Source organism: Bison bison, unplaced genomic scaffold, assembly GCF_000754665.1.
Source record: "Bison bison bison isolate TAMUID 2011002044 unplaced genomic scaffold, Bison_UMD1.0 scf7180017864268, whole genome shotgun sequence".
Taxonomy (NCBI): domain Eukaryota; kingdom Metazoa; phylum Chordata; class Mammalia; order Artiodactyla; family Bovidae; genus Bison; species Bison bison.
The window spans coordinates 1867997-1892468 of NW_011494840.1; the positions used below are offsets into that span (position 1 = coordinate 1867997).

Below are 24472 nucleotides of genomic sequence, written 5' to 3' on the forward strand. Positions count from 1 at the left end.
CATTTCTACCAAATTCTACCTAACCTTCTGTCTACACGCCAAAATTCTCTACAGGTCTCATCCACAAATTCCTCCGTACTTGGTAATCTTCCTTGACAGCACAATCTTTCTCAGAGCTAGGCATGAAAGTATTTGCTCTTATTTTTCTTGCCTGCAGATTTCCCACAGACAGAGGAGCCTGACAGGATGCAGTCCATGGGGTTGCAAAGAGCTGTGCACAACTGAGCGACTAAGCACAGCGCAATAAAACAAGTAACAGTCTGCACCCCAGTAGAACACAGATGTAGACGTAAATACCTCACTATGCCTCAGAATCCGGAGAAGGCAGTGGCACCCCACTCCAGTACTCTTGCCTGGAGAGTCCCATGGACGGAGGAGCCTGGTAGGCTGCAGTCCATGGGGTTGCCAAGAGTTAGACACAACTGAGCGACTTCACTTTCACTTTTCACTTTCATGCATTGGAGAAGGAAATGGCAACCCACTCTGGTGTTCTTGCCTGGAGAATCCCAGGGACAGGGGAGCCTGGTGGGCTGCTGTCTATGGGGTCGCACAGAGTCGGACGCGACTGAAGTGACTTAGCAGCAGCAGCCTCAGAATCTGTTAAACACTTCCTGAATCTAGTTACAGATAAATGTCTTGATAAAATCAGGAAATGGTTAAAATGAAATTAATGTGATTATTTAATATTAGTATAGGGCAGGTATTCTTAACATCTTCTCTCAATTATTCACTGAATTCGTAGAATTATTAGGTATAGAAGGAGCTATCTGATAAATATAGACAATGTCCACGAAATTATTGGTGCTCAAAAGTTTCCAATACAGGCTTTTTTTTGTTTGTTTGTTTGAGAAAGTAGGAATGAAAAACAGAGGAAATTAATAAATATTAAAAAGATGAACTATACAGGTAGTAGGGAAGATACATAAAACTTCTTCTTTTTTTTTTTTTTTTTTCCTTTCCTCTTCTCCTATCCAAATAGCTATAGTGTGAAGTTCAATAACCTGAGGGAGTCATGTCCAAGATAATGGATAGATTCTTGTAACTGTTGAATATTAGGAGAGAAAGAAAGGAACTAATGCAGTTCATTGGAAAATATGACTAAATTTCTGCAGCCAGAGTTAAAATTGTCCCTATAGACCCTGAACCTTCCCTAATCAACTTTCCAAAGCATGTTGCAGTAAACAGAAGGTTATACACCCAAAGAAAGATTATGTTTAAAAAAAAAAAAAAAAGGTTTACAAGTTCTGAAATAATTTGATTTTGGTGGAGCTGCTTAAGACTTGAGAATCAAATCCTTCAGTACGGTCAAAGAGAGGCAGAGAAGGAACTGCTTTATTCAAAGGAAAGTCACCCTGCTGACCCCACTCTGCTTCATGTCCCAGTTCTGGGGGCATCCTGGAAGGAGAGGTGTGTGAGGAAAGCCGTGTAACCCAGGCTTCCTTGGCCACCCCCTGCCACTGTTATCAGCTGCCCATGATGTATGAGCCAGGCCTCAGCGCCCTGCATCCTGCTTTGCTCTGAGATGTTAGACCAAAGGTCAGGGCATCCCTCCTGTTCTTGGGCGCTTTGCCTTCTCGGCACTGTGACTCACCAGGACACTTTTGCAACTGTACATTAAGCAAATTTCTTTACTAATACAGCAAAATTCAAGCATGGAAACACTTAGTGTTAAGCAATTACTACAGAACATTAGTCACGCGCTTTGGGTTTCATTTGAAAATTAAATAGTGAGACCTGATGGAAAAGGTTCAGTTATCCAGCAAAGAGGCCTGTCCACTGCATGGGCTGAGGGCTTCTCTGTTGCAAAGATCCTAACAGCCATATGCTGCTCTCTTGTTTCTGAATGCAACGATGTGTTGCCTAAGAACCGGAAATGCGGATGGATACATATTGCTGTAGACCTTAGATTTCAGGCCCAAGATGGGAACCATCCCAAGATGGGAACCCAGAGGAGCAGCAGAGAGGGGTTGTCCCTGCGAGAGCAGGTGCCAGTTATGTGGCTGTGAAATATGGAAAATAAAATGGATATACGCCCATAAATAAGTTTCTCTCTGTTTCATTTCATTAATATCACATTATAATGTAAGGGATTAGGCTAAGAAATGAGCACATGAAGCAGACTTCTCAAAAGATAGTTGGGTGGACGGGGGTAGGTAGGCTGGAAAATCCAGCAGTGAAGACTTGAAATTAAAGAGTTGAAAAAATATGGCAGATTTTTAGAGTCCAAGGGTAATAAAATATGTGTAATATTGACCAAGTGTTTCAACCTTTTATAAAGTGCTTTCACGTTAGAACATGCTAGCTGGCCTGTAGGTTGGTTAGGAAAGAATTATGCATTTTCCCGGTTTATGAATGAGGAAAACTGAGGACCGGAGGAATTCAAATAACTCGCCTGCTTCACCAGGGTAGTAATCGCGTGAGCTAGGATTCCCACTCAGCTCTCTGACTGCAAAATCCTGTGTTTTTTCTCCAGTGTTGCCCAGTGACTATCCCATGGTACAAGGTTCATAGCCAAGATGGTTCATAGCCAAGATTCACGTGATAGTTTGCTGACTTTACCTGGAACTCAGCAAGAATAACATTGTAGGATCCAGTCAATCCCAGGATGACAGCAGGAGCCTGAATGCTTTGCAAGCCTGAAGCAGCATCAAGCGTATCAACTGCTACATGTCAATTATATTTTAAAAGAGAAAAAAGTCTGATAAAGTGATTCTAACATGGGCTAGTTTATGAGCCAAGATGCAACAACACAGTGGCAGACTTCACTCCACAATGGGTTTCCCACTGCAAAATCAATTTTATCCTAAGGAAGTATTTGCATTGGAAAATCTGTGATGGAATGGAAGGACCAGAATGTTAACTTCTGTTCTTCACTTCCTCATGATAACACTCACCATCTCTCAGTCTGTTTTGCAGTGTGTGGAAGAATCTTTCAAAGCACTGAAATCTGTGGAAACTGTGACTGCCTTACATGCTTATTCAAACATACCTCTGAGCTCTCTGAGTGCTACTATAAGGTAGGAAAGTGGTTAGAAATAACCGTTACATTTAAAAGATGAGAATCAATGAAGAAAAGTGATCAAGTCAAAACAACTTTTCTGATAAGTTGATAATTGAAGAAATGCTACATATAATTTAAAATAAGTCAGGATGTGGCTGCATGCATACTCAGTCATGTCTTGATTCTTTGCAACCAGATGGCCTGTAGCCTGCCAAACTCCTCTGTCCATGGGATTTTCCAGGCAAGAACACTGGAGTGGGTTCCTATTTCTTACTCCAGGGAATCTTCCTGACCCAGAGATTGAAAAGTCAGGATGGTGCCAACATATTTTATGAAGATAAAAATACCCCTCTCTCTATGGCCCCAAGTTCCCAAATAACTTGATATAATTTATCCTTTTTGACATAGTAGATGATGTTTCTTCTATGCTCTTTCCTTTTCTTAATTTCCCACTTAGAACTCATCCCAACTTGTATTCTGTCCTCAATATTCCATTAACATTCTTCTTATTGAGGTCTCAGAAGAGATCCATCTGGTCAATTTCCAAGGTTATTTTTCTCTCATCTTACTGGACTCTCAGAAGCTTTTGAGTTAATCACTTCCTCATTAAAGCACTCATTTGTCTCAGCTTTTCCATTTATTTTCTTTTCCTCCCTCTTATGTACTGCAGCTCAGCCAAGTCTCCATCGCTGGCTCTTTCTCATCACCCTGCTTTTAAATGTTGAGTTGCATAGTTGTCTTTTTTTCACATATTCTCTTTTGGATGAACTCATCCACTCCCATGGTTTTAAATACCATCTCTTAAGTTGCAAACACCTTTATTCCCAGGTCTTCCCATCACAGGAAATGTTGCGTATCTAGTTCGTCGAGTGACGCTCTTTGGCATCAGTGTTCATCCACCAGCAGTGCCATCTGTTCATCATGTGAACACAAAACACATCTTGATCTGCCCAATCTTCTCCACCTCTGCTTCTCCTCCATAGTCAAAGGCATCCTTATCTCTCATCTGGATGACCTCAGTGGTCTCCTAACTGTCCTCCAATTTTCTGTTCTACACCTTCTCCCATTGCCACTGGATCCTAATCCTCTCTTCCACACTATCAAAGTGATGGATGAATGGATGGAGAAATGACCATGACAAATGCTTATCTGTCTCATTTGCTTCTCTTCTTTTACAAGGCTCTAAAAAGTCTCGTCTCTTCTTCCTACTCCAACTCTATAAGAAGCGTGCCCCTCACTTCACAAGTCTTCTAACCCTATGGGGTTTCTTTGGAGGGAATGATGCTGAAGCTGAAACTCCAGTACTTTGGCCACCTCATGCGAAGAGTTGACTCATTGGAAAAGACTCTGATGCTGGGAGGGATTGGGGGCAGGCAGAGAAGGGGACGACAGAGGATGAGATGGCTGGATGGCATCACTGACTCGATGGACGTGAGTCTGAGTGAACTCCGGGAGTTGGTGATGGACAGGGAGGCCTGGCGTGCTGTGATTCATGGGGTCGCAAAGAGTCAGACACGACTGAGCGACTGAACTGAACTTAACCCTATGAGAACATTCCAAGCTCTTTCCTACCTCAGAGCCTCTTCACTTGCAGTTTCTTTTTCTTGAAACATCACCTGATCCCTTAGCACCTCACAAACCATGTTCCTTCTTAACTTCACTTTTCAATGGAGGTTTGGAAGTCTTCTCAGTTCTCCTCATCTAAAGAAGCCTCTCTCTCACACATTCCACGGTTATTGCCCAGCACAGCACACTTTCAGATTATTCATTTGTTAACAGTTCACCTTCTATCTCTTCCATAGGGTTTATTCACCAAAGGGGCAGGATCCACATCTGTTTTGACCACTTTTATATCTCAAGCACCTTAGCCTAGAGCCTGGCACAGTAGTAGACATTCACAAAATTAGCTGAAAGATTGAAGGAGCTACACTATGGAAGCCAAACAAATTCAAAACAATGTGACTTGTTTTTCTGGGTTTATTTTTCTCAGGAAGACTCCAGGAGAATTTGTATAAGCAGGTGGACTATATACACAAAGAAAACCATTTTGAATAGATCAGCTGACAGCCAAGTGGATCAAGACCATTTAGAGGAATGCAGGCCTATCACTAATAGAAGGAAACATTCTTTAGGATGAATTCTGAGTAAGAAAATGCCCACCAATATGGGGCTACTCAGGGGAATAGGATGTGCACAGAGGTGTCTCTGCACAGCAAAGTCTTGTAGAATGATAAATAATTTCTCAAAGGGAATACTTCATTGTCTGTGTCTTTGCAGATTAAGCTGGACAAGATCTTAGAAGATTCACAGTGAGGAATAAATTCCATGGACTAATAAATGCCAATATGAGTGCCATTAAAAGTTTCCATTACAAACTGAGCAATGAACTCACTCAAGTGAGAAAGCTTTGATGTCATATCCATTCAAAATATCTGAGTAAATGAAACTTGAGAATCATTCATTTTGAAAAATGACTTATTAGAGCTAATTTTGCTTGCCTAATTTTGTGTGCCTGCATAAAAGACAAAATCCCCTAACCCAGCAGCAAAAACAAAACACTGAAGAAGGAAAAGGCTTTCTTTCACCACAGCTACATGAGGGAAAAAAGTTTACATAATAAAAAGATGCTTCTGCCCAATGGTCAGTTCTATAATTGTTTCTGTTAGTGACGGAGTCTCTAGTTCCCAAGCATGGCCATAATACTTTGTCTAATATCTTGAATATTGACTTAATTATAGCAATCAAGTTTCTGCAGCAATATTCAAGGTATAATGGTAATCAAATAATAATCACACCACCTTACATCTAAAGTGCTCTTTACAATTTTCAAAGGATTTTTCACACACATTATCCAATTTGATGTTCACCACAGCCATAAGGGAGGCACCTGTGATGTGACATTATAGCTAAAATGTTTTACCTTTCAAAGCCATTATATTGAGATCTCCAGAATTCATGTCCAGAGGAAAATTGGCATATAAAAAGTTAGCACAGAATGCTGTCCCTTTTTATGCACTTAGAAACAGAGAGAGATTTGGCTGAGCGTGTTTTGAGATACATCGTTAAATTTATACCTGAATACTCAGAAAACCTGGAGCAGCAAAACTTTGTTTAAAACAGCAATTGTGCGATTGACTATCTAATTCTGTTTAGTTACAAGAAAAGCTTAGGCCAGATATGTCAGGAGAATAAGAGAAACCACTTAAGTGCTGACACTGGAGCAAAGCGTTTCACAGGAATCCAAGTGATGGAGGAGCCGAGAAGCCACATAAGGGGCCACAGAGGAACGCAGGGATTCACGGGAGAAGAAGCTAGTGCTCCCCTCCCACAGGGACAGACAAGGGAGATGGCACAGCGACCTGACCCCGGGGGCTGAGGCATCTAGCCAAGGCTGGAGGCACCACAGAACTGCAGATAAAGACGCAGGTGCTGCCCAAACCAGAGAGAGGAGAAACACCTTGGCTTCCCTCTTCTGACCAGCCTCCAGCCTCACAGTGTTTCCTCGTGGCCAGCCCTCTCACCTAGCCAGAAGCCTGCATCAACCCCCAAGAGACCCAGGGGCACGGGGGTCTCTTGACTTGGAGCCACATCCAAGTTGAGAAGACTTTTGAGTGAGGAAATACGTCCTATTTAGATATACCAGCTACCAGACACAGAGTAAAGAGTGGTGTGGCCATGAGTCCAGACAAATACTGACCTATCTTCTTATACTGATATATCTATAACTAAAAAAAATAAGTAAGTGGAACCACAGCCCAAGGTTTAAACTATATCTCACAGTCCTCAGTGGCTTGAGAATACAGATCCTCCTTTTCCCTCACTTGCTTCACAGGGTCTTGTAGTTGTCTATATACACACCATTCACTCGACACATTTTGTTCCTTAACTGAAAGGAAAGGACTTAAATCCTAATAACAACCTCATCTTTCTTAGCTTTAAGGAAAGCAACTAGATGATATCCAGGCCTGAAGCCATCATGAGAAATTCTACCATGGGCATATTGCAATGAATCCATAATTGTGGAAATCTAAAAATTTTCAGACTTGCTTAACAAGTCCGTTCTGGGAATGGATACAGTTTGGAAAATGGCAGCTAACATATTTCGTGAAAGAAAGAAACCAGAGAGTTTTAAGAGGGGAGAGAAGTTGGATGTACTTTTATGCCAAAAACAAAAGAGAACAAAAAACACAACTTGATGCATTTATGAAACTTTCTACACGGAATAATTGGGGGTTAGCTGCACAGGCTCCCCCGGAGGTCGGAGCCTGTTCTGCGGGCACAGTCTTGGGGTTGGGGAGCCACCCTCTCGCTTTGGTGCCTCCTGCTTACTTGAATAAACACTTCCACCCACTCTTTGGCTTTGTTTCCTCTCCTTTGCCTCTTGCTGTTCCTCGCCTGCACTTTTCCTCAGCAACACTGTATTCTGTGCAGCACTGGCAGCTTTTACCCTCTTCTTTCTTCCCCCCACCACTTCCCACCTCAGCAAATTGCGAACACCCACTCCTCTGGAGGCGACTTTCTGAATCACTGTGAACATCTTTTCATGACACCCTTGAGAAGCTCTGGTGGCATCTGGCTGTCCTCTGCTGCCCCAGCTTCCTGGGCAAGAGGCCCCTGCGGCTGGGCCCTCCTTTCTCACTCCAGGAAGACTCAGACTGCGCCAGGGCCTCATGTCAGCCAGAGGGCCACTCCCTTCTGTCTTCCTACGCTCTTCCAGGTCTCAAGACACCTCCTGGCTACTGCTGCTCCCCACGCTCCATGTTGATGCTCTAGGCATCTTTCTGCTTCTCCTGTAGTGTCAGAATATCATCTTCCCTGATGGTTGGCTACAGACATTGTGGCAGTTAACCACTCACTCTGCCCACAGAGGAAGTCACACCAGACTGGACCTTCACGGCCATAGTCCTGCTCCCAAACTTGGCTAGCTGTACACATCTACGCTTCATCCATTCCATGTCATTATTCCGTATGACCAAGTGTCTGACCTGGGTTAAATGAACTTTATAAAGTGATTCTCATGTTAACATTCAGGCACATGACTGTCTCTTTGAGTCAGTGTAAAATTGGTGAGGATAGAAAGATTCAGGTCCTATACTCTCTGTGCACTTGCATGGTAACCTTGAACAAATGACTTTACTTCAAGGATTAGAAAAACTTATGCATTGTACAGAGGTGTTGTGAAGATTAATTAATTCATATTTTAAGGTGATTTGATGATCAGCTAATGAAAGATGCTATATAAATGCTAATTTTATTATTCATTCCCACATCTATATATCCAGCTGCCTCCTAAAATGGTCACCCTAAGCAATTACTCACTATTAAACTCTTTGAAAGAATGAAAATGAAAAACTGAATTTTCATTCTGAATCCTGAATTTTCTTCCTTTTCAAGATGTGAGCCTTGTGATTTCTAAGTCATTTAAATGCAGAGCTTTTGGCTGAATCATACTTATACATGATGTTTATATTTAATACAGAGATTTGGAAAAATCACCATGGAACAAAGCAGCACTTGGAAATCCAGTCTATTGTTCAAGCATACACAATCTATACAATATCAAACCCAGAAAGGTTTTTAGACATAAAACATTTTTAGAACAAGCAAAATATTTTAATGTTTCCATTCTAATCCCTCTAGCACATTTTAAAGAGTCATTCTATGTAGAAAAATCTCATATGGTCATTATGATTATTTATGGTGTTATGTTCTTATATTCATAATCACTGAAATTCTTTGAGAAACTTTTCTGACTTTGAATAAATGTTATGTAGTTTGTGTTTACGTGGTCATTATTGTCATAGACCTGCGACTGTTGGGGATACGCAAGTTAGAGACAGACACAGTAGCCCTTCTGCTAGTTCAGAATGATGGCCTGTTTTTGTCTTGAGGGAGCTCCAGCCACTCAGGACTCAACTTGGACTCACTGCCCCTATGCCTATGGTTCCAAGGAATGATTTTCCTCAGAAACTGTCTTTTGTTTAACACTGATTTAGAATTTAGGGATTTATCCTAGATCTTGTCTGCATGCCTATTTTGGTCTAGAATTCCCTCAACTCAGTTGGGAAGAACCTCAAAATTATACCACACAAGTTACTATAAACTTTCAGGATCTCTCTTCATCTTGACATAGTACAAGGCACAGCTTTGTGGGGAGAAGGGAGGGGTAATTTGCTCTGGGCACTTTTGAACACTAGAATCTAAGATTATCAGCAAACATCTGATAGAAAGAGCAGGCAACCAATTATAACGTATTGTGAGATAATCTGTTATGTTAAAACAATTGGAAATGCATATAAAATAAGGCATGTATTGCACTGTATACTGAACATATGCAATATATCAGTAATGTTGTTGTTGTTGTTTAGTTGCTAAGTCATAACCAACTCCTTTGTGACACTGTGGACTGCAGCCCACCAGGCTCCTCTGTTCGTGGCAAGAATACAGGAGTGGGTTGCCATTTCCTTCTCCAGGAGATCTTTCTGACCCAAGGAATAAACTTATGTCTCCTGCACTGCAGGTGTATTCTTTACCACTGAGCCACCAGGGAAGCCCATATCAACAGTGGGTTTATAGAAAAATTTCAAGGTAAAGAATATAAAAGTCACATACAAAATAGCAACAGGGTGTCTATCAAAGACTAATATACATGAGTTGTCTTATTTGACTTAGATATTACTTGATTAATTGTTATAAAATATGAGCAATATTGATACCTGTTGACTACTCTTTGCATCACTTTGTGGGTAAGAAAGAAGCTGAGGGGAGCTTGCTTTATTGCAAAAGTCATGTGGTTGGACCTCAGGGTCCTGTCTCTTGGCCTGCTTAATTTATATGCCTCCCAAGAGTTCACAATTTAAGACCAAAACATTTAGTGGTCATAATTCTTCAAGAGCTAAAAGCAATATACTTATTCTGAAAGATATCAATCTATGGTAATCATACGTTTATAATAATCAGTGTAATGGTAGACCTCATTGAGACATTCCAATTTTGTTATTTCAAGAGCTGCCCTCACACAAAAAGTCCAGACCTTGGTTAAAGTCTTCAATGTCATCCAGAAACTACTTTAACCATCAAAAACCTCTGGTACCTGAGAAACGTCAGGAGGATCTTCTGTTTGTTCAGGAATGCTCTTATTGGTTCCCATTATGACAAAATTATTACATGTAAGTATCTTTTTTAAAATAAAGAGGGTTTCTTTAAAAAATATAGTCTTGAGAAAGGGGATTCTGATGCTCTACTGGAAAAAACAGAATTTTAATCCCAACATAGCAATATAAACGCGCAAAAGCTAAAGCTAAGGGTGCTGCACTTCTCCCCAGTGCAGTGCCCCGTGACTCAGTTTATCTAGCTATCTATATCTCTCATCTATCAGTCAGTCTATCTACCAGTCTCTCTATTGCTCTATCAATCTATTTATTGATCTGTCCACTTATTTATCTATCAGTCTATGAATCTATCAGTCAGACTGTCTATCAGCCTATCTGTCTTTCAAATATTAAGGGAAGACTTGGTCCATTGCTTACTTCTAAAGAACTCATCGATATCGTTGATCCAGTTTCACTTCTTGATAATCCTGCATTTTCATCCAACTCAGAGGCCATGAAGTTCTTCACAGCTGTGCGAGGCTCAAAGGGCAAATTCTGCATATGTTCCTGGGGTGCGAGATGTTGCTCTAAGTTCATATTGAACTGGTCCATGACAGGAGGATTCATGTTGAATTCAGGATTCACTTTGTAGTGCAATAACCTTTCGTGGGGCAGGGTTTCCATGCCGATATTCATTTTGCTTTCTTCTTTCATTGATGGCTGGGTATTTACAGAACTTCTGGGCATCACAATATAGTCACTCTCCATCATTCTCTCTTGAGGATGGACGATGTCCATATCCGCCCCTCTCAAATTATCATCCGTACATAAGTACACAGTTCTCCGCAATTCACTGTTCTCTTTTTTCAAACATTGATTGCCTAGCTCATTCATACCCATGGGCATGTGTAGACCTGTGGGCTGCTGAATAATGACTTTGGAAATGACGTTTCCAGGCAATGTTGAATAGCTAAGTGCTTCAGTGTTTGTTCCTTTTTCTTCTTCATCATCATTCAGAGAAATCCTGGAAAGGGTGCCTGTTATTGTTGCTGCTCGGCAGGGACCAATATCCTTATGAAGAACTGTGAATCAGAACATAAAAGCAATAAAAGAAAGTTAATGCATGCTTATTGTTTATTATTATATTCTGTTGTTCCTCGTTTTACTAAACATTTTCCTTAATAAAATAAAAATTATCAAAAATTACATTTCTATTTTTTGTACCTGGTCCAGATAACTGAATCTTTCTATATTGATTCTGATATGCTCTGATTCTGATATGATAGATCTCAGGTGGCTAAAGCATATCTGAAAACTGATAAAAAGATTTGCAAAAATCTCAGTGCCCTAACCTTAAATAACTCTGCCTTACTTTCACAGGAAAGGAAGGTTCCCTGAGAAATTTTCTCCATCAGTGTACTGCAAAGGGCTTTATAAAATTATGAATATATTCACAAGAGTTTGACTTTTTCTTAAAGGGTTCCCCTCTGCAGTATTCTACAAGTTCTACTCATTAAAATACTTCTTGAAAGAGGTAATCAATGAGAATTTCATCCCACTGTGTCAGAAATACCTTCAAAATTTATGCATGTTGAAAACTAAGGAGTATTTATCTATGAAGTCCATATGGTCAAGTAGATACAGGATTCAAGTGTATTTATCATTTTCAGTCCCATGAAAAGCAAGGTCTTTTCTTTTTACAAGATCAATTCATCCATATGCTCCAATGCTCATGAGCGGGTATTAAAAGTGCCAACTGACTTTAAGCAGAAAAAACTGTATGAGTCTCTAAAACTTCCAGTTTAAGACTGTGAAATACTGGCTTAGAAAAGTTAAAAATGCATAATAGCTTGTAGCAAGAAAGAGAACAAAATGAAAACATAAACCACATCAAAGAAAAAACCATCAACAGAGTAATTCAGAATTATTTATTAAAATATATTTTAGTTTTTCTTTTCTGCCTCTCTATAAAGAAGGAAGCCATACTTTATGTGTCATGGAGGCAGAATGACTTGAAGCCTGCTTAGTTGTGAACAGCTATCAGTTTCAAAGTCTAAGAGAATGACATTCTGAAGAAATATTCTTGGTGATGGTCGTGTTGAAAACAGACAGACCAGCACTGTGTGCACATTGGTTCAACAGGGGCTCCCAGCGCTGCCTTATCAACGGGCAGAGCCCTTTTCACTGATTGCTTTGCTAGGTATGGAGAAGGCAATGGCACCCCACTCCAGTACTCTTGCCTGGAAAATCCCATGGACGGAGGAGCCTGGTGGGCTGCCGTCTATGGGGTCACACAGAGTCGGACACGGCTGAAGCGACATAGCAGCAACTAAAGTATTTGGTTTATTATCTCCTTGTGAGAAGTCTCAGACATATTCAGGGTTACCCATCATTATCAAGTTTTCAAATAGCATCTTAATTATTATGCATTAAAGCAAGGGTTGAAAATAGAAAATTATGAATGTCTTTCCCTATTACAAAGAAGAGACGCTTTCAAATTATTTCAAGACAGGTATCATTCACGTAATATCTCTTATCTTAGAGTTACTGTATTTAATTTTGCACTAGGTTTCTCTTTCTTTTTATATATTAAAGATGTTATTCAATTATAGTCCAATAAAAGTTTTTTTAAAAGAGCAGAAAAAAAGCAAAAAACCAAACAAAGATGTTAAATCTACTCTACATTGCATATTTTTAGTAATCCATAATTTGGTGTGACTTTTTATATTTAACTATTCTATTTAAGAATTAGGATAATTCCATTAAAAATTATTTCTAAACATCTTAATGTAACGAATTGGGATTGTCAGGAGCAATTTACATAAAAATATTCAGAGATAAACTATGTTAAATTAATGCATTTAGTAATATTCCAAAAAATAGCCCTTAAAATAATTCCAAATTCTGGCAAGAATCTTTAAATCTTAAACTGTAAGCAAATATTAATCCAAAATTTATAGCAATATAATTTAAAGGCTAGTTATGGGGACCTATTATATTTTATTAAGTACATATAGATAAGTTTTTACTTTTGTGATATATCATAAACTACAATTAAATCTTGGTACTGGATATTGATTGCATAATCTGCATTTCCCTGGTGTCTCAGTAAAGAATCTCCCTGCAGTCAAGGATACCCAGGTTCAATCCCTGGGTCAGGAAGATCTCCTGGAAAAGGAAATGGCAATCCACTCCAGTATTCCTGCCTAGGAAATCCCATGGACAGAGGAGCCAGGTGGGCTACACTCCATGGGGTCACAAAGAGTTGGACACAACTGAGTGACTAACACTTTCAATTTCAATCTGCATTTGTATAACATATATTTAGTTTGTATAAATATAATTTGTAGTTATAGTAGCACACTTTTATCAGTGCAGTGATACAGCCATCTTTACTGAAAATTTGTATATCAAATATTTGGGGAAATACAATTCATCTTATGAAGCAGTGTTGACTCTATATGAGAAATGTAACTATTCCTTTGACATGCTCAAAATGTAGATATCCAAATTCTGAACACACAACATAAACAAATCGACACCACCTACACATACAGACACGATGTTGAAGTGATGAGACTTTTGAGAGAAATAAATCAAGTAGTGAAAGGCAAAATGCAAACAAAACCAAAACAAAGCAAAAAGCACTTGAATATTTTGCATAATCAGATACGCGCCACTCTCTGGGAAAGGAAATTTCAACAAAACTTGGAGAAAGATTACTCAGAGACCAGGATTTGAGGCTTTGACACTGAATATACAACGTGGAAGGAAATCTTCAGAAAAACACAAGAGCAAGTTCTTGATAAGCTCAGCTAAAAAAGGGCACAGACCGAAAGTGAAAACATTAAAAGATTTTTTTTCTAATAAAATAATGGTACTGGCCTAATATTAAGAATACTAAATATCTGGATGCAATGAATCTGGGGAAATGCATATTTTAACAAAAGAGAACAAGATGAGTATCATTCCTTTATTTGTAAAGTTTGGAAGAAGACTTATTTAGAAGGCATTCTTATCAAAGTTTCAATGGCCAAAAAATTTCAAATGGATAGAATGGTAACTTATAACTAGTAAGATAATAGCAAATAGAGATAAATGCAAAGGCTAGTTTTTCTTTAAGAGAAAAAGAAAAAAAGCAGAACCTTTACATAATCATAGCCTAGGAAATCCCTGACAGCTACTACAAAAAGTCTTGGGATTATTATTTTACCAGCTGCTATGAAATCAGATGTGAATGTACACAACATTAATATAAGGAAAAGAGCCAACTGTGATAAGTGCTGGCTAAAATGGGCACCATACTTAAAATTTGGGTACCATAATTTTAAATGACTGACCCCAGGGGGCACGATGTCTGCCTGGGAGGATGCTGAGCAATGAGTGAAGGAACACAGTTTGCTTAATCTTAAAAAAAAAAAAAAGACCGGGATTGGGCTAAATAGTATTTGCTTTCAAATATCTGGATGAAGGTTATGTGGATATTCACTGTTATTCTCAAAGGTGCCATTAGAACAAATGAACAAAAAATAAAAGAAAGTATATTTTTTCCCAGTATAAAGAGGCATTATTCATCTGCTTTTGGTGGTATTCACAGGCTGTATATTGTCACCCTGCTTATTTAACTTCTATGCAGAGTACATCATGAGAAATGCTGGGCTGGATGAAGCACAAGCTGGAATCAAGATTGCTGGGAGAAATATCAATAACCTCAGATATGCAGATGATGCCCCCTTTATGGCAGAAAGTGAAGAATTAAAGAGCCTCTTGGTGAAAGTGAAAGAGGAAAGTGAAAAAGTTGGCTTAAAGCTCAACATTCAGAAAACTAAGATCATGGCATCTGGTCCCATCACTTCATGGGAAACAGATGGAGAAACAGTGCAAACAGTGTCAGACTTTATTTTTTTGGGCTCCAAAATCACCGCAGATGGTGACTGCAGCCATGAACTAGAAAGATGCTTACTCCTTGGAAGGAAAGTTATGACTGACCTAGACAGCATGTTAAAAAGCAAAGACATTACTTTGCAAACAAAGGTCCATCTAGTCAAAGCTATGGTTTTTCCAGTAGTCATGTATGGATGTGAGAGTTGGACTATATAGAAAGCTGAGGAGTGAAGATTCGATGCTTTTGAACTGTGGTGTTGCAGAAGACTCTTGAGAGTCGCTTGGACAGCAAGGAGATCCAACAAGTCCATTCTAAAGGAGATCAGTCCTGAATGTTCATTGGAAGGACTGATGAAGCTGAAACTCCAGTACTTTGCCCACCTGATGCAAAGAACTGACTCACTGGAAAGGACCTTGATGCTGGGAAAGATTGAAAGCAGAAGAAGGGGACAACAAAGGATGAGATGGTTGGATGGCATGCATCACTGACTTAAAGGACATGGGTTTGAGTAGGCTCCGGGAATTGGTGATGGACAGAGAGGCCTGGTGTGCTGCAGTCCATGGGGTGGCAAAGAGTCTGACACGACTGAGCGACTGAACTGAACTGACAGGCTGGAGGACAGCTACTGGGGACATGGTCACAGGACCCAGGTCTCTAAGCAGGGCGTGTGCATGCTCTGTCGTGGTCCCCTCTGCAAATACAGCAATAAACCTATAGTACACACACACACACACACACACACACACACAGTGGTGTTTCATCCTTCCTACATGGATGATGAACCTGAGGCACAGAGAGACATCAAACTGACTGGACTTGCACCTGACAACCAGTGAGAGGTGGATGGAAGGCTTCCATCTCCAAGTCAGTGCTTTCCTGTGATCTGTGCTCCCAGTCAACCATTTTCACCTCCTCCCATTCCCCATTCATATTCTCTCTCTCTCATTCCCTCCTCCTCTCCCACATTTGCTATTACAATGCTTCCAGGTGACTCAATTTGCTCATCTATAGGAATATATGATGTGTAAACTACAGCACTTTCTTTAAAACCAAAAAAAAAAAAACATAAAAATGATTCAACATCTAATGATTGCATTTTCAAAATTCAAATATTCTTACCTGATCGACAAGCAATGTCTACATCCTTTTCAAAGTCTGTCTGTAACAAGAAATAATAAGACATAGAATCATCATTTAATGAAGACCTCAAGCTTATACTGACCAGAGTATCTGAAGTTAACAAATATCTGACTAGGCAGTACCAGGATATTGTTAATACTTTGTGCAAAGGAAGTTTCTCAAGGAATAATCAAATGCTTTCAAGAGTATTTTCTAGCAACCATATGTTGGATAAAATCAGTTGGAAATATGTTGTACAGTTTTAATAAGGCAATATTGTACCTATGGTCCTCTAACACCAGATATGAAAGAACAGAATTTTAAGGCAATTCCTTAATGAAATTAATTAAGGAATTTCAATTCCACAATGAAAATACTAGAATGTGAAATATTGTGAAGATACATAAATAAATGTCCTTGTTATTTACATTTTAAAAAATTCACTTTGAATATATTGTTAATACTGTAATATCTTACAATATAGCTTTGTCAAACCCTTAAAATCAAACTAGGGTTTTCTGATGATCCCCTTTTATGCAAATCTGACAAAAGTCTTAGGGTTTACGGATTAAAGTTGAAGATTAAACAATACTAATCTGGCCCAGAGCCTGCTAGAGTTTAGCTCCATCCTCATATTTTCTCCAAACTTTTATTGTAAATAAATAGTTGTTGCTGTTCAGTCACTAAGTTGTATACAATTCTTTGCAACCCCATAAACTTCAGCATGCCAGGCTTCCCTGCTTCACTATCTCCTGGAGTTTGCTCAAACTCATGTCCATTGAGTCAGTGATGCCACCCAACCATCTCATCCTCTGTCACCCTCTTTTCCTTCTGCCCTTAATCATTCCCAGCATCAGGGTCTTTTCCAATGAGTCAGCGCTTCACATCAGGTGGCCAAAATATTGGGGCTTCATCTTCAGCATTAGTCCTTCCAATGAATAATCAGGGTTGATTTCCTTTAGGATTGACTGTCACTATTTAATGGTGAAATTATATTAGCCTGTTTTAATCAATATTTAGACTCAAGATATCAGTATTTATCTCTTTATTTTTAAAAAGAAATTACTCTTTCTCCTGTTTTAGTTACTAGCATATCATTTAGGCTATTTTTGTGTTGCTTAATACAAACACATTGATAATAAATCAGGTATATTATGAAGAAAACTCTATTAAGCCTTGCTGTTAATGACATAGCTTAAAGCTCACTTCATTTCTAAAATATATGGATGTGATTATGTGTAAAGTATCCCTTATTTGAACAGCAGTCAGAACTTATGCACAGTGGTTGACCGTTCTGCTGGGAGCATGTTTGCCCTTCCTGCTTTTAGGGTGGTGGTCTTTGTCGTGGGTCTCCCCCCAGGCCAGGTCCCACCCCAGGGATCCTTGTTTCCTTGGTCTGGAGTGCAGCTCCTCTGAGGAGTTTGAAGGGCAGGCAAGGTGAGGACCACGGCAGGTCTGGCTTTCAGGCCAGAACTGCAGGTGCAGCATGTTTTGATCTGTAAACAAACATGATCCTACAGATATACTGCTAACCCTAATTCTGTGTGAGGATGAACATACCCCCCCCGGTGTTGCCCAGAAACCCCACACTCAACACACCAGTCTGCCAGTAACACATCCAGGACTCCCACCCAGTCCGGGCGCAACCATCATCTGGTATTGAAGCTCCAAGTCTGTGACCGAACTAGAGTCCAACTCAAGAGAAATCTGACACTATTTTACTAGTAAGAACAATTGTTTATTCCCTTGAGAAACCATGACTGAATCAACACTCAGAGGGGAAGTTAAAGCTCACCATGATTTGAGCATGCCCGTTGGGAAATGAACTGGAAGAATCAGCATTGATTGGGTCCTGACAGTTTCTCAATCGACATCTAAACGCATCCTGAACCTGTGAAAAAAGGACAAACGTTCATTTTCATCTCTCTTGGTAATTACCAAACACTGTCTATATTGGCAATTGACTGAGAAAACCGTTATTGCTATTTTCATGATCTCACACACATTTTGTTTGCTGTTTTCTATGACCAGAGAATTCATCACTTGCCATCATCATAGATGGAGGTGCTGGGGACTCCTGAGCTGTGCCTATGGCTGTGTCTCGCTCAATACTAATCATTCTTGCCAGAGGGCAGGCTTATTTCCATTGCTACAAACAATATGCCTGTCTTTCAAGGGGGGATTTACTATTTGGTATGGCATCATCTTCATAATGGCTTTAAACACTGTGAAAAATCGAGATGATCTGTTGGCCAAAATTGATTTGGGAGTTTCCTTTTTTTGCCTTATGTAAGACATACTGGGGAGAACCTTTCTTGTCTCCCTTCAAGTACTATATGCCCTGATGTCCAAAACAAACAAACATATAAACAACGACACAAAAAGATAACAAAAATGACTGTTTCTGGTTGAGCGTCATAAAAAAAAAAAAGAAGAAAAGAAAAAGCACTTTAGCAAGACCAGACTTATTTACAACTGGATTCTGAGCAAAGAGCAAACACATCGACAGGAAATGATCGTTAAAGCCGTCATTAAACACCATGTGGGTAAACCTGAATAGATGAAAGCAAACCCACAAATCAACCGACAGCTACTCTGATCCCCTGGCGCCCCCTGGCCAGCCAGTCCTCTAGCTCCTGTGACTCACCAGGTCCCTAACGATGGGTGGGCGTGAGCATAGGCTGAGTCAAGGGCAAGGTCATTTTATGAACATCTGGCTTTTCCAACCTCATACCATTAATATTTCCTCCTTGTTTATTATGATCTGTCTTTTGGAGTTACAAAACAAAGCACAGATGATGTGGCATTCTACTTTCCCGAAGCACATGGTAGAGACCACCCAGGGAAACACATAATGATGTCCAGTTTTGAGAAGCACTGGAATAAAATATCCTATCATGGTTTTGTTTTTGAGATGTGCAGAACTTATCTATTGGCCATGAAAAACTCTAAGCCTATTAAGTTGTTTTCAGCTTCTCTCATCCATTTCATAAATTGTTAGCAGCCTCCTTCCCAAATGGCAAGACTTGGAAAGTGATATGAAGCTTAGTCACCACTGAGCCCTGGCTGAGCTCCATCATGAAAGCTCCACCCACATGGATTTCGCCCCTCAGGTTCTGATCCTGGTGATGCAACCACTGTGGTGTGCTCAGTCACTCAATCGTGTCCAGTTCTCTGTGACCCCCATGGACTGTGGCCCACTAGGCTCCTCTATCCATGGAATTGTCCAGGCAAGAATACCGGAGTGGGTTGCCATTTCTTCCTCCAAGGGATCTTCCCGACCCAGGGATCAAGCCCCTGTCTCTTTGTGTCTCCTGCATTGCCAGGCTGATTCTTTACCACTGTACAACCTGTTCTTCCCAGGTTGTACTTAATACACTGCTTACTTAATACATGCTTACTTAATACATTGCTCTGTGTTATTATGTTATAAGGCTTCCCTAATAGTTCAGTTAGTAAAGACTCTGCCTGCAATGCAGGAAACCCGGGTTTGATTCCTGGGTCAGGAAGATCCCCTGGAGGAAGGCATGGCAACCCACTCCAGTATTCTCACTGGGAGAATCCCATGGACAGAGAAGCCTGGCAGTTTACAGTCCATGGGGTTGCAAGAGTCAGACTTAGCGATTATATTCTAAGGTGTGTGCTAATCAAATCATTTTGAAAAGCAATCTGAGTCACTGGCAGTACCAGCTATGATTTCATAGATACGTTTCAAACTTACATCTGCTGCATTGGCAGGTAGATTCTTTACCACTGCCCTATCTGGGAAGCCAATGTAACCACTATAGCTATGAATTAAGAGAGGTGGGGATGGGCTCCACATCCTCTGACCTCTCTTTCACTCTCTGATTCTAACTTTTCTTTTTTCAACCATTTTTAATTGAAGTACAGTTCATTTACAATGCTGGGTTAGTTTCAGGTGTATTGTGGGGTGATTCAGTTATACATACATATGTGTATACGTGTGTGTTAGTCACTCAGTCGTGTCCGACTCTTTGCGACCCCATGGATAGTAGCCTGAAAGGATTCTCTGCCCAAGGAATTCTGCAGGCAAGAATACTGGAGTGGGTTGACATTTCCTTCTCCAGGGGATACTCCCAATCCAGGAATTGAACCTGGGTCTCCAGTATTGCAGGCAGATTCTTTACTGTCTGAACCACCAGGGAAGCCCATATTTATACATACTTTTTCAGGTTCTTTTCCATTATAGATTATTACAAGATATTGCGTATAGTTCTCTGTGCTATACAGTAGGTCCTTGTTCATCTATTAATATTTTATATATAGTAGTGTGTATATTCTGAGAGGTTTTTTAGGTGGCCCTGGCGGTAAAGAACTGACCTGCCAATGCAGGAGACATAAGAGACACTGGTTTGGTCCCTGCGTTGGGAAGATCCCCTGGAGGAGGGAATGTCAACACACTCCAGTATTCTTGCCTGGGGAATCCTATGGACAGGGGAGCCTGGCGGGCTACAGTCCATAGGATCGCACAGAGTCAGACACGACTGCAGCGGCTTAGCATGCACACATATTCTAATATTTCTAAATCTGGAATTTTCTGGAAAAAAAAGAACAGGGAATTGCCTCACACAACCAGGTGAGGCAATTTCCCAGAGTCTCTTTCAGACACATCAACAGAAGTTTAGGCTCAGTGAGATTTAGCCTGAACGTGTTTTCCTGAAGATCTGGATAAACATTGGGAAATAAATCATCCAGCTTCTCCTTTGAAGGAGACATCATGTGGACAAACTAGACTCTTTAGAAGCAAATACTTCTTAGATTAAGAAGTCATAGCTGTAGGTCACAAAAAGACACAATTAATAATCAAAAAAGATCATTATACACTAGGGTAATGAGTCTACTGTTAGATGATCTGTGTTTCTGTTTCACAAAAATTTGCATTTGGGGGAGAGCACTAAGAAAGCATATGTTTGTAGAAGAAAAATTCTAAGTACTAATGTCAGAAAAATAGGTACTTGCTAATTTTTTGTTTGTGCCCCAAGGCAACTGTTAAAGAAGAACAGTTTATAAAGGAAGATAAGCAGTATGTTAGAAATGTTGCCTTCCAGGGGCTGGTCACACAAATGTTTTTCAAGTCTGCTTCTAAACACCAGCATATATAAAATATGAAAGTGGCCCCTGGTAAAACAAAAACGTTAATTTAACTCTTCTTCACCAGCTACTCTTAGGTCTTTGAAGTGCAGCTGTCAAAGATATTTTTGTCTGACAATGAAATATGGAAAAGCAACTCCTCTAAATTTCTCTTCAAAATCCACCCTCTGATTGCTTGAAGGAAATATAACAGAAATCTCTTTTTCATGACACACATACAAAAACTCAATACCTTAAACCACCAAACTTTCAAATATGACAATGGATTAAGGGTATGTCTATCCTGGAGAATGATGTCAGCTGCATGAGTCAGTCAATGCTAGTCACAAGAAATATAGAACAGAAAAGCATAAGAATTCTGCAGTAAATTCAAGGTTATTTTAATGGTCATATATCAATAAATGCCATGATTTAAGTGTTGAATTCTCTGACACTTTTAGTGCCTCTATTCCTTTTAATTTAGAAAGATCGGTAGCAGAAATTCCTCTGATTTAAAAAAAAAAATCTTAAGATTGCATTCAGGCAAGCTAGATGAGCTAACCTTAAATATTTATTGAATACTGACAGGGAAGAATTATTAGACTAGATCTCACACCACATACTTTTATCACAGAAAAGGATGTTTCAAGCAAGACAGTACTTGGAAGATGCATCTGTAGTTATTTGGAAACATTTTGATAATTAAATGAATATTCTATCAAGTAAGCAAAGAGACTTTTATCTTTGGTGAGTTAATTTAAATTGTTTTTGTGAAGAACAACTAAAAGTTAAAAAAAAAAAAAAAAAAAACAAGTCTCTGAGGACTTTAATTCCAAACAAGGAGAAAGCATAAAAACAAACATAAGACAGAATTCAGATATGACTACTGCATGCTGAAATTAAAGTTTTGTGTCAAAAGTCATATTTACAAGACTGGACAACAATAGTCCTTATGCTTTTCCTGCCTCATGATTAAGATGGAAGAAAAAGAATTGTTAGAAGATTCATATTCACTATTTAAGCAGAGTCCTCCCTCGTGGCTCAGATGGTAGAGAATCCACCTGCCAATGCAGGAGACCCAGGTTTGATCCCTGGGTCGGAAAGATCCCCTGAAGAAGGGAATGGCAACCCACTCCAGTATTCTTGCCTGGAGAATCCCATGGACAGAGCGGGCTTCAGTCCATGGGGTCGCACAGAGTCTGACATGACTGAATGACTTTAACTTCACTTCACTCCTTAAGTTGACTATCTGTGGAAAACAAGTCACTTACTTTAGGTACCAATTTAAAGGTTCTTTTTAGATACTAAAATCATTATACCTCTGAGTTCTTCCAATATCAATCAATTCTTAAACTTATGTAGGACCAGTAAATATAATTCTTAAACAAAACTGTCTAGAATAATTATATAACACAAATTGTGGCACAGTTAATATCTAGATTTCAAAACGTCTTATTTTCATAATACTCTGCCACAGATATTTCACCTTAATTGACAGCCAGACAGAGGGTTAAAAAGCATCAGTGGTGTAGCAAAGAAGAGATATGTGAATAGCCTTGGAATATTTAGGAGACTTTACAGAAAGCTGACATCATGTTGTGAAATAAAAAAAGAAGTGTCAAGAAACATCTTCAAATATATAGTGAGGTGACCACAGCAAGCTATCAGGTGTCTTCTGAGACAACCCGTCAGGCACAACCAAAGTTACCTTGGCCAAATCTTTCTGGGGGCGGCTCTAAGATCTCCTGAGAAAGCTATCCCCCCTTTTCCTGTGTATGGGTTCCTGGGAAAGAACAGCGTTCAGAGGTCTGCAGGGTGTATCTCGCTCCTGCCCCTCCCCTGGGGACACTGACTCAGTTCATCTCAGCAGCAGCTAGCAAGAGCATTTCTGCTGGGCTTTGCTCTGAAGACAGCGGGCAATGCCACGATGAAAGTCAGTGCCAGATTTAGAGTCTGCTGGGGAAGAACGCGGAGCAATGCTTGGCGGAGCTGCAATTTAGAGGGAGCTCCGGGAGAGAGCTGCACTGCTGGAGACTGGCTCTGTATTTAGCTACAGGCCCCAAATCTTCACCTTTTAAGAAGGCAGCTTTACCTCCGGGTTGTCTCCCTTACTTTCTAATTTCCGAGGATCGTTTATTTGAGATTGTTAGACTAGGAGAAGAGCTTAACTTTTTTTTTTTCTTTCTGAATCTAATATCAACTATTGTTTCTATTGATTCATAGTTGAACAAATGGCTTTTAAATTACATTAAATTTCATTATCATTTCACCAGTAAATGAATGAATGTTGTCAGTTTCATGTGTATTATACCAGTTCACAGAAGCACCATGAATAACTACACATAATTAAAGTATTATTTGACCTCTCTGATAGGAAAGGAAATGAACAAACATGGTTAATCATTTCCTATATGTTGAAGGAAAAATATGGACTTTGGTCCCAGATTTCAGTCCTAATGACTTTCTATTGGAATTCTCTAACACTCAAGGGATTGTCACTTAGTCTCAAAATTGTTGCAGAGTTTTACGTTTCCTTGTATCAGATTTAAGGGTCACAGAAGCTGCCCTCCATAACATTTCACATGTGTGATCTGAAAAAGTGTAACAGCATTTCTTTAGCACAGGATGAGAAAAGAAGGAAAGGGAGTCACACACCAGACACCTCCACCCACGCCTGCTGTCCATGTCAAGGCAGAAAACAAAAGCTTTATTCGTGACCTCTTCTTACATTTATCTTAAACCTTTATTCCAGATGTACTCAACTTCTCCTCACCAGTTTAACACTGTTGCAAGCTGGGGCTCTGCGGTCTGAAAGGAGAGAGAAGGGAGCTAGAAAGCCGTGGCTGGATGCTACCTGGCAGACACGCCAGAGTTTGCCAATCTCTGCCATGACCTCTCTGCGTCTTAACTTGTTCACTGATGCTATATCCTATGAGTCAACCTGGTTTCACCCTCTTGCGAAGCTCCCTGTATGGAGTTGGAGAACCACAATGTGGATCAAGATGGACAGAAATATTCATGACAGAACTGAAATTATGCTCCAATCAGAAAAGCTGAACTTGGAAGGAAAGATAAGACTAACAGTCTATTGACTAAGAAACGGCATGACTCCTGAGTGCAGGGAGGCTGGTGATATCATACGTGGTCCTTGCCTGCTCCTGTACATGTGCCTATTTAAAGGCATCTCTGTGTTTCCTACCCTTTGTTCCAACTAAAATCCAGCTTTATTGTGGTACCTTTAGCCATTCTCCCATTTCCAGACACACATTCTGTCTTATTAAAAAC

The 24472-nt window shown here is 39.9% G+C and overlaps 1 protein-coding gene across 1 annotated transcript in view; it reads right to left on the reverse strand.

Moving 5' to 3' along the window:
* Positions 1–24472, reverse strand: part of BAI3 (brain-specific angiogenesis inhibitor 3) — an 880973-nt gene that overhangs the window by 18098 nt on the left and 838403 nt on the right. Inside the window, exons 26-28 of the mRNA XM_010848504.1 lie at positions 17892–17987; positions 16097–16136; positions 10531–11174 (exon numbers count right to left, since the gene is read on the reverse strand). Of these exons, the coding sequence (XP_010846806.1) occupies positions 10531–11174; positions 16097–16136; positions 17892–17987 (780 nt within the window). The remainder of the gene's footprint in view (positions 1–10530; positions 11175–16096; positions 16137–17891; positions 17988–24472) is intronic.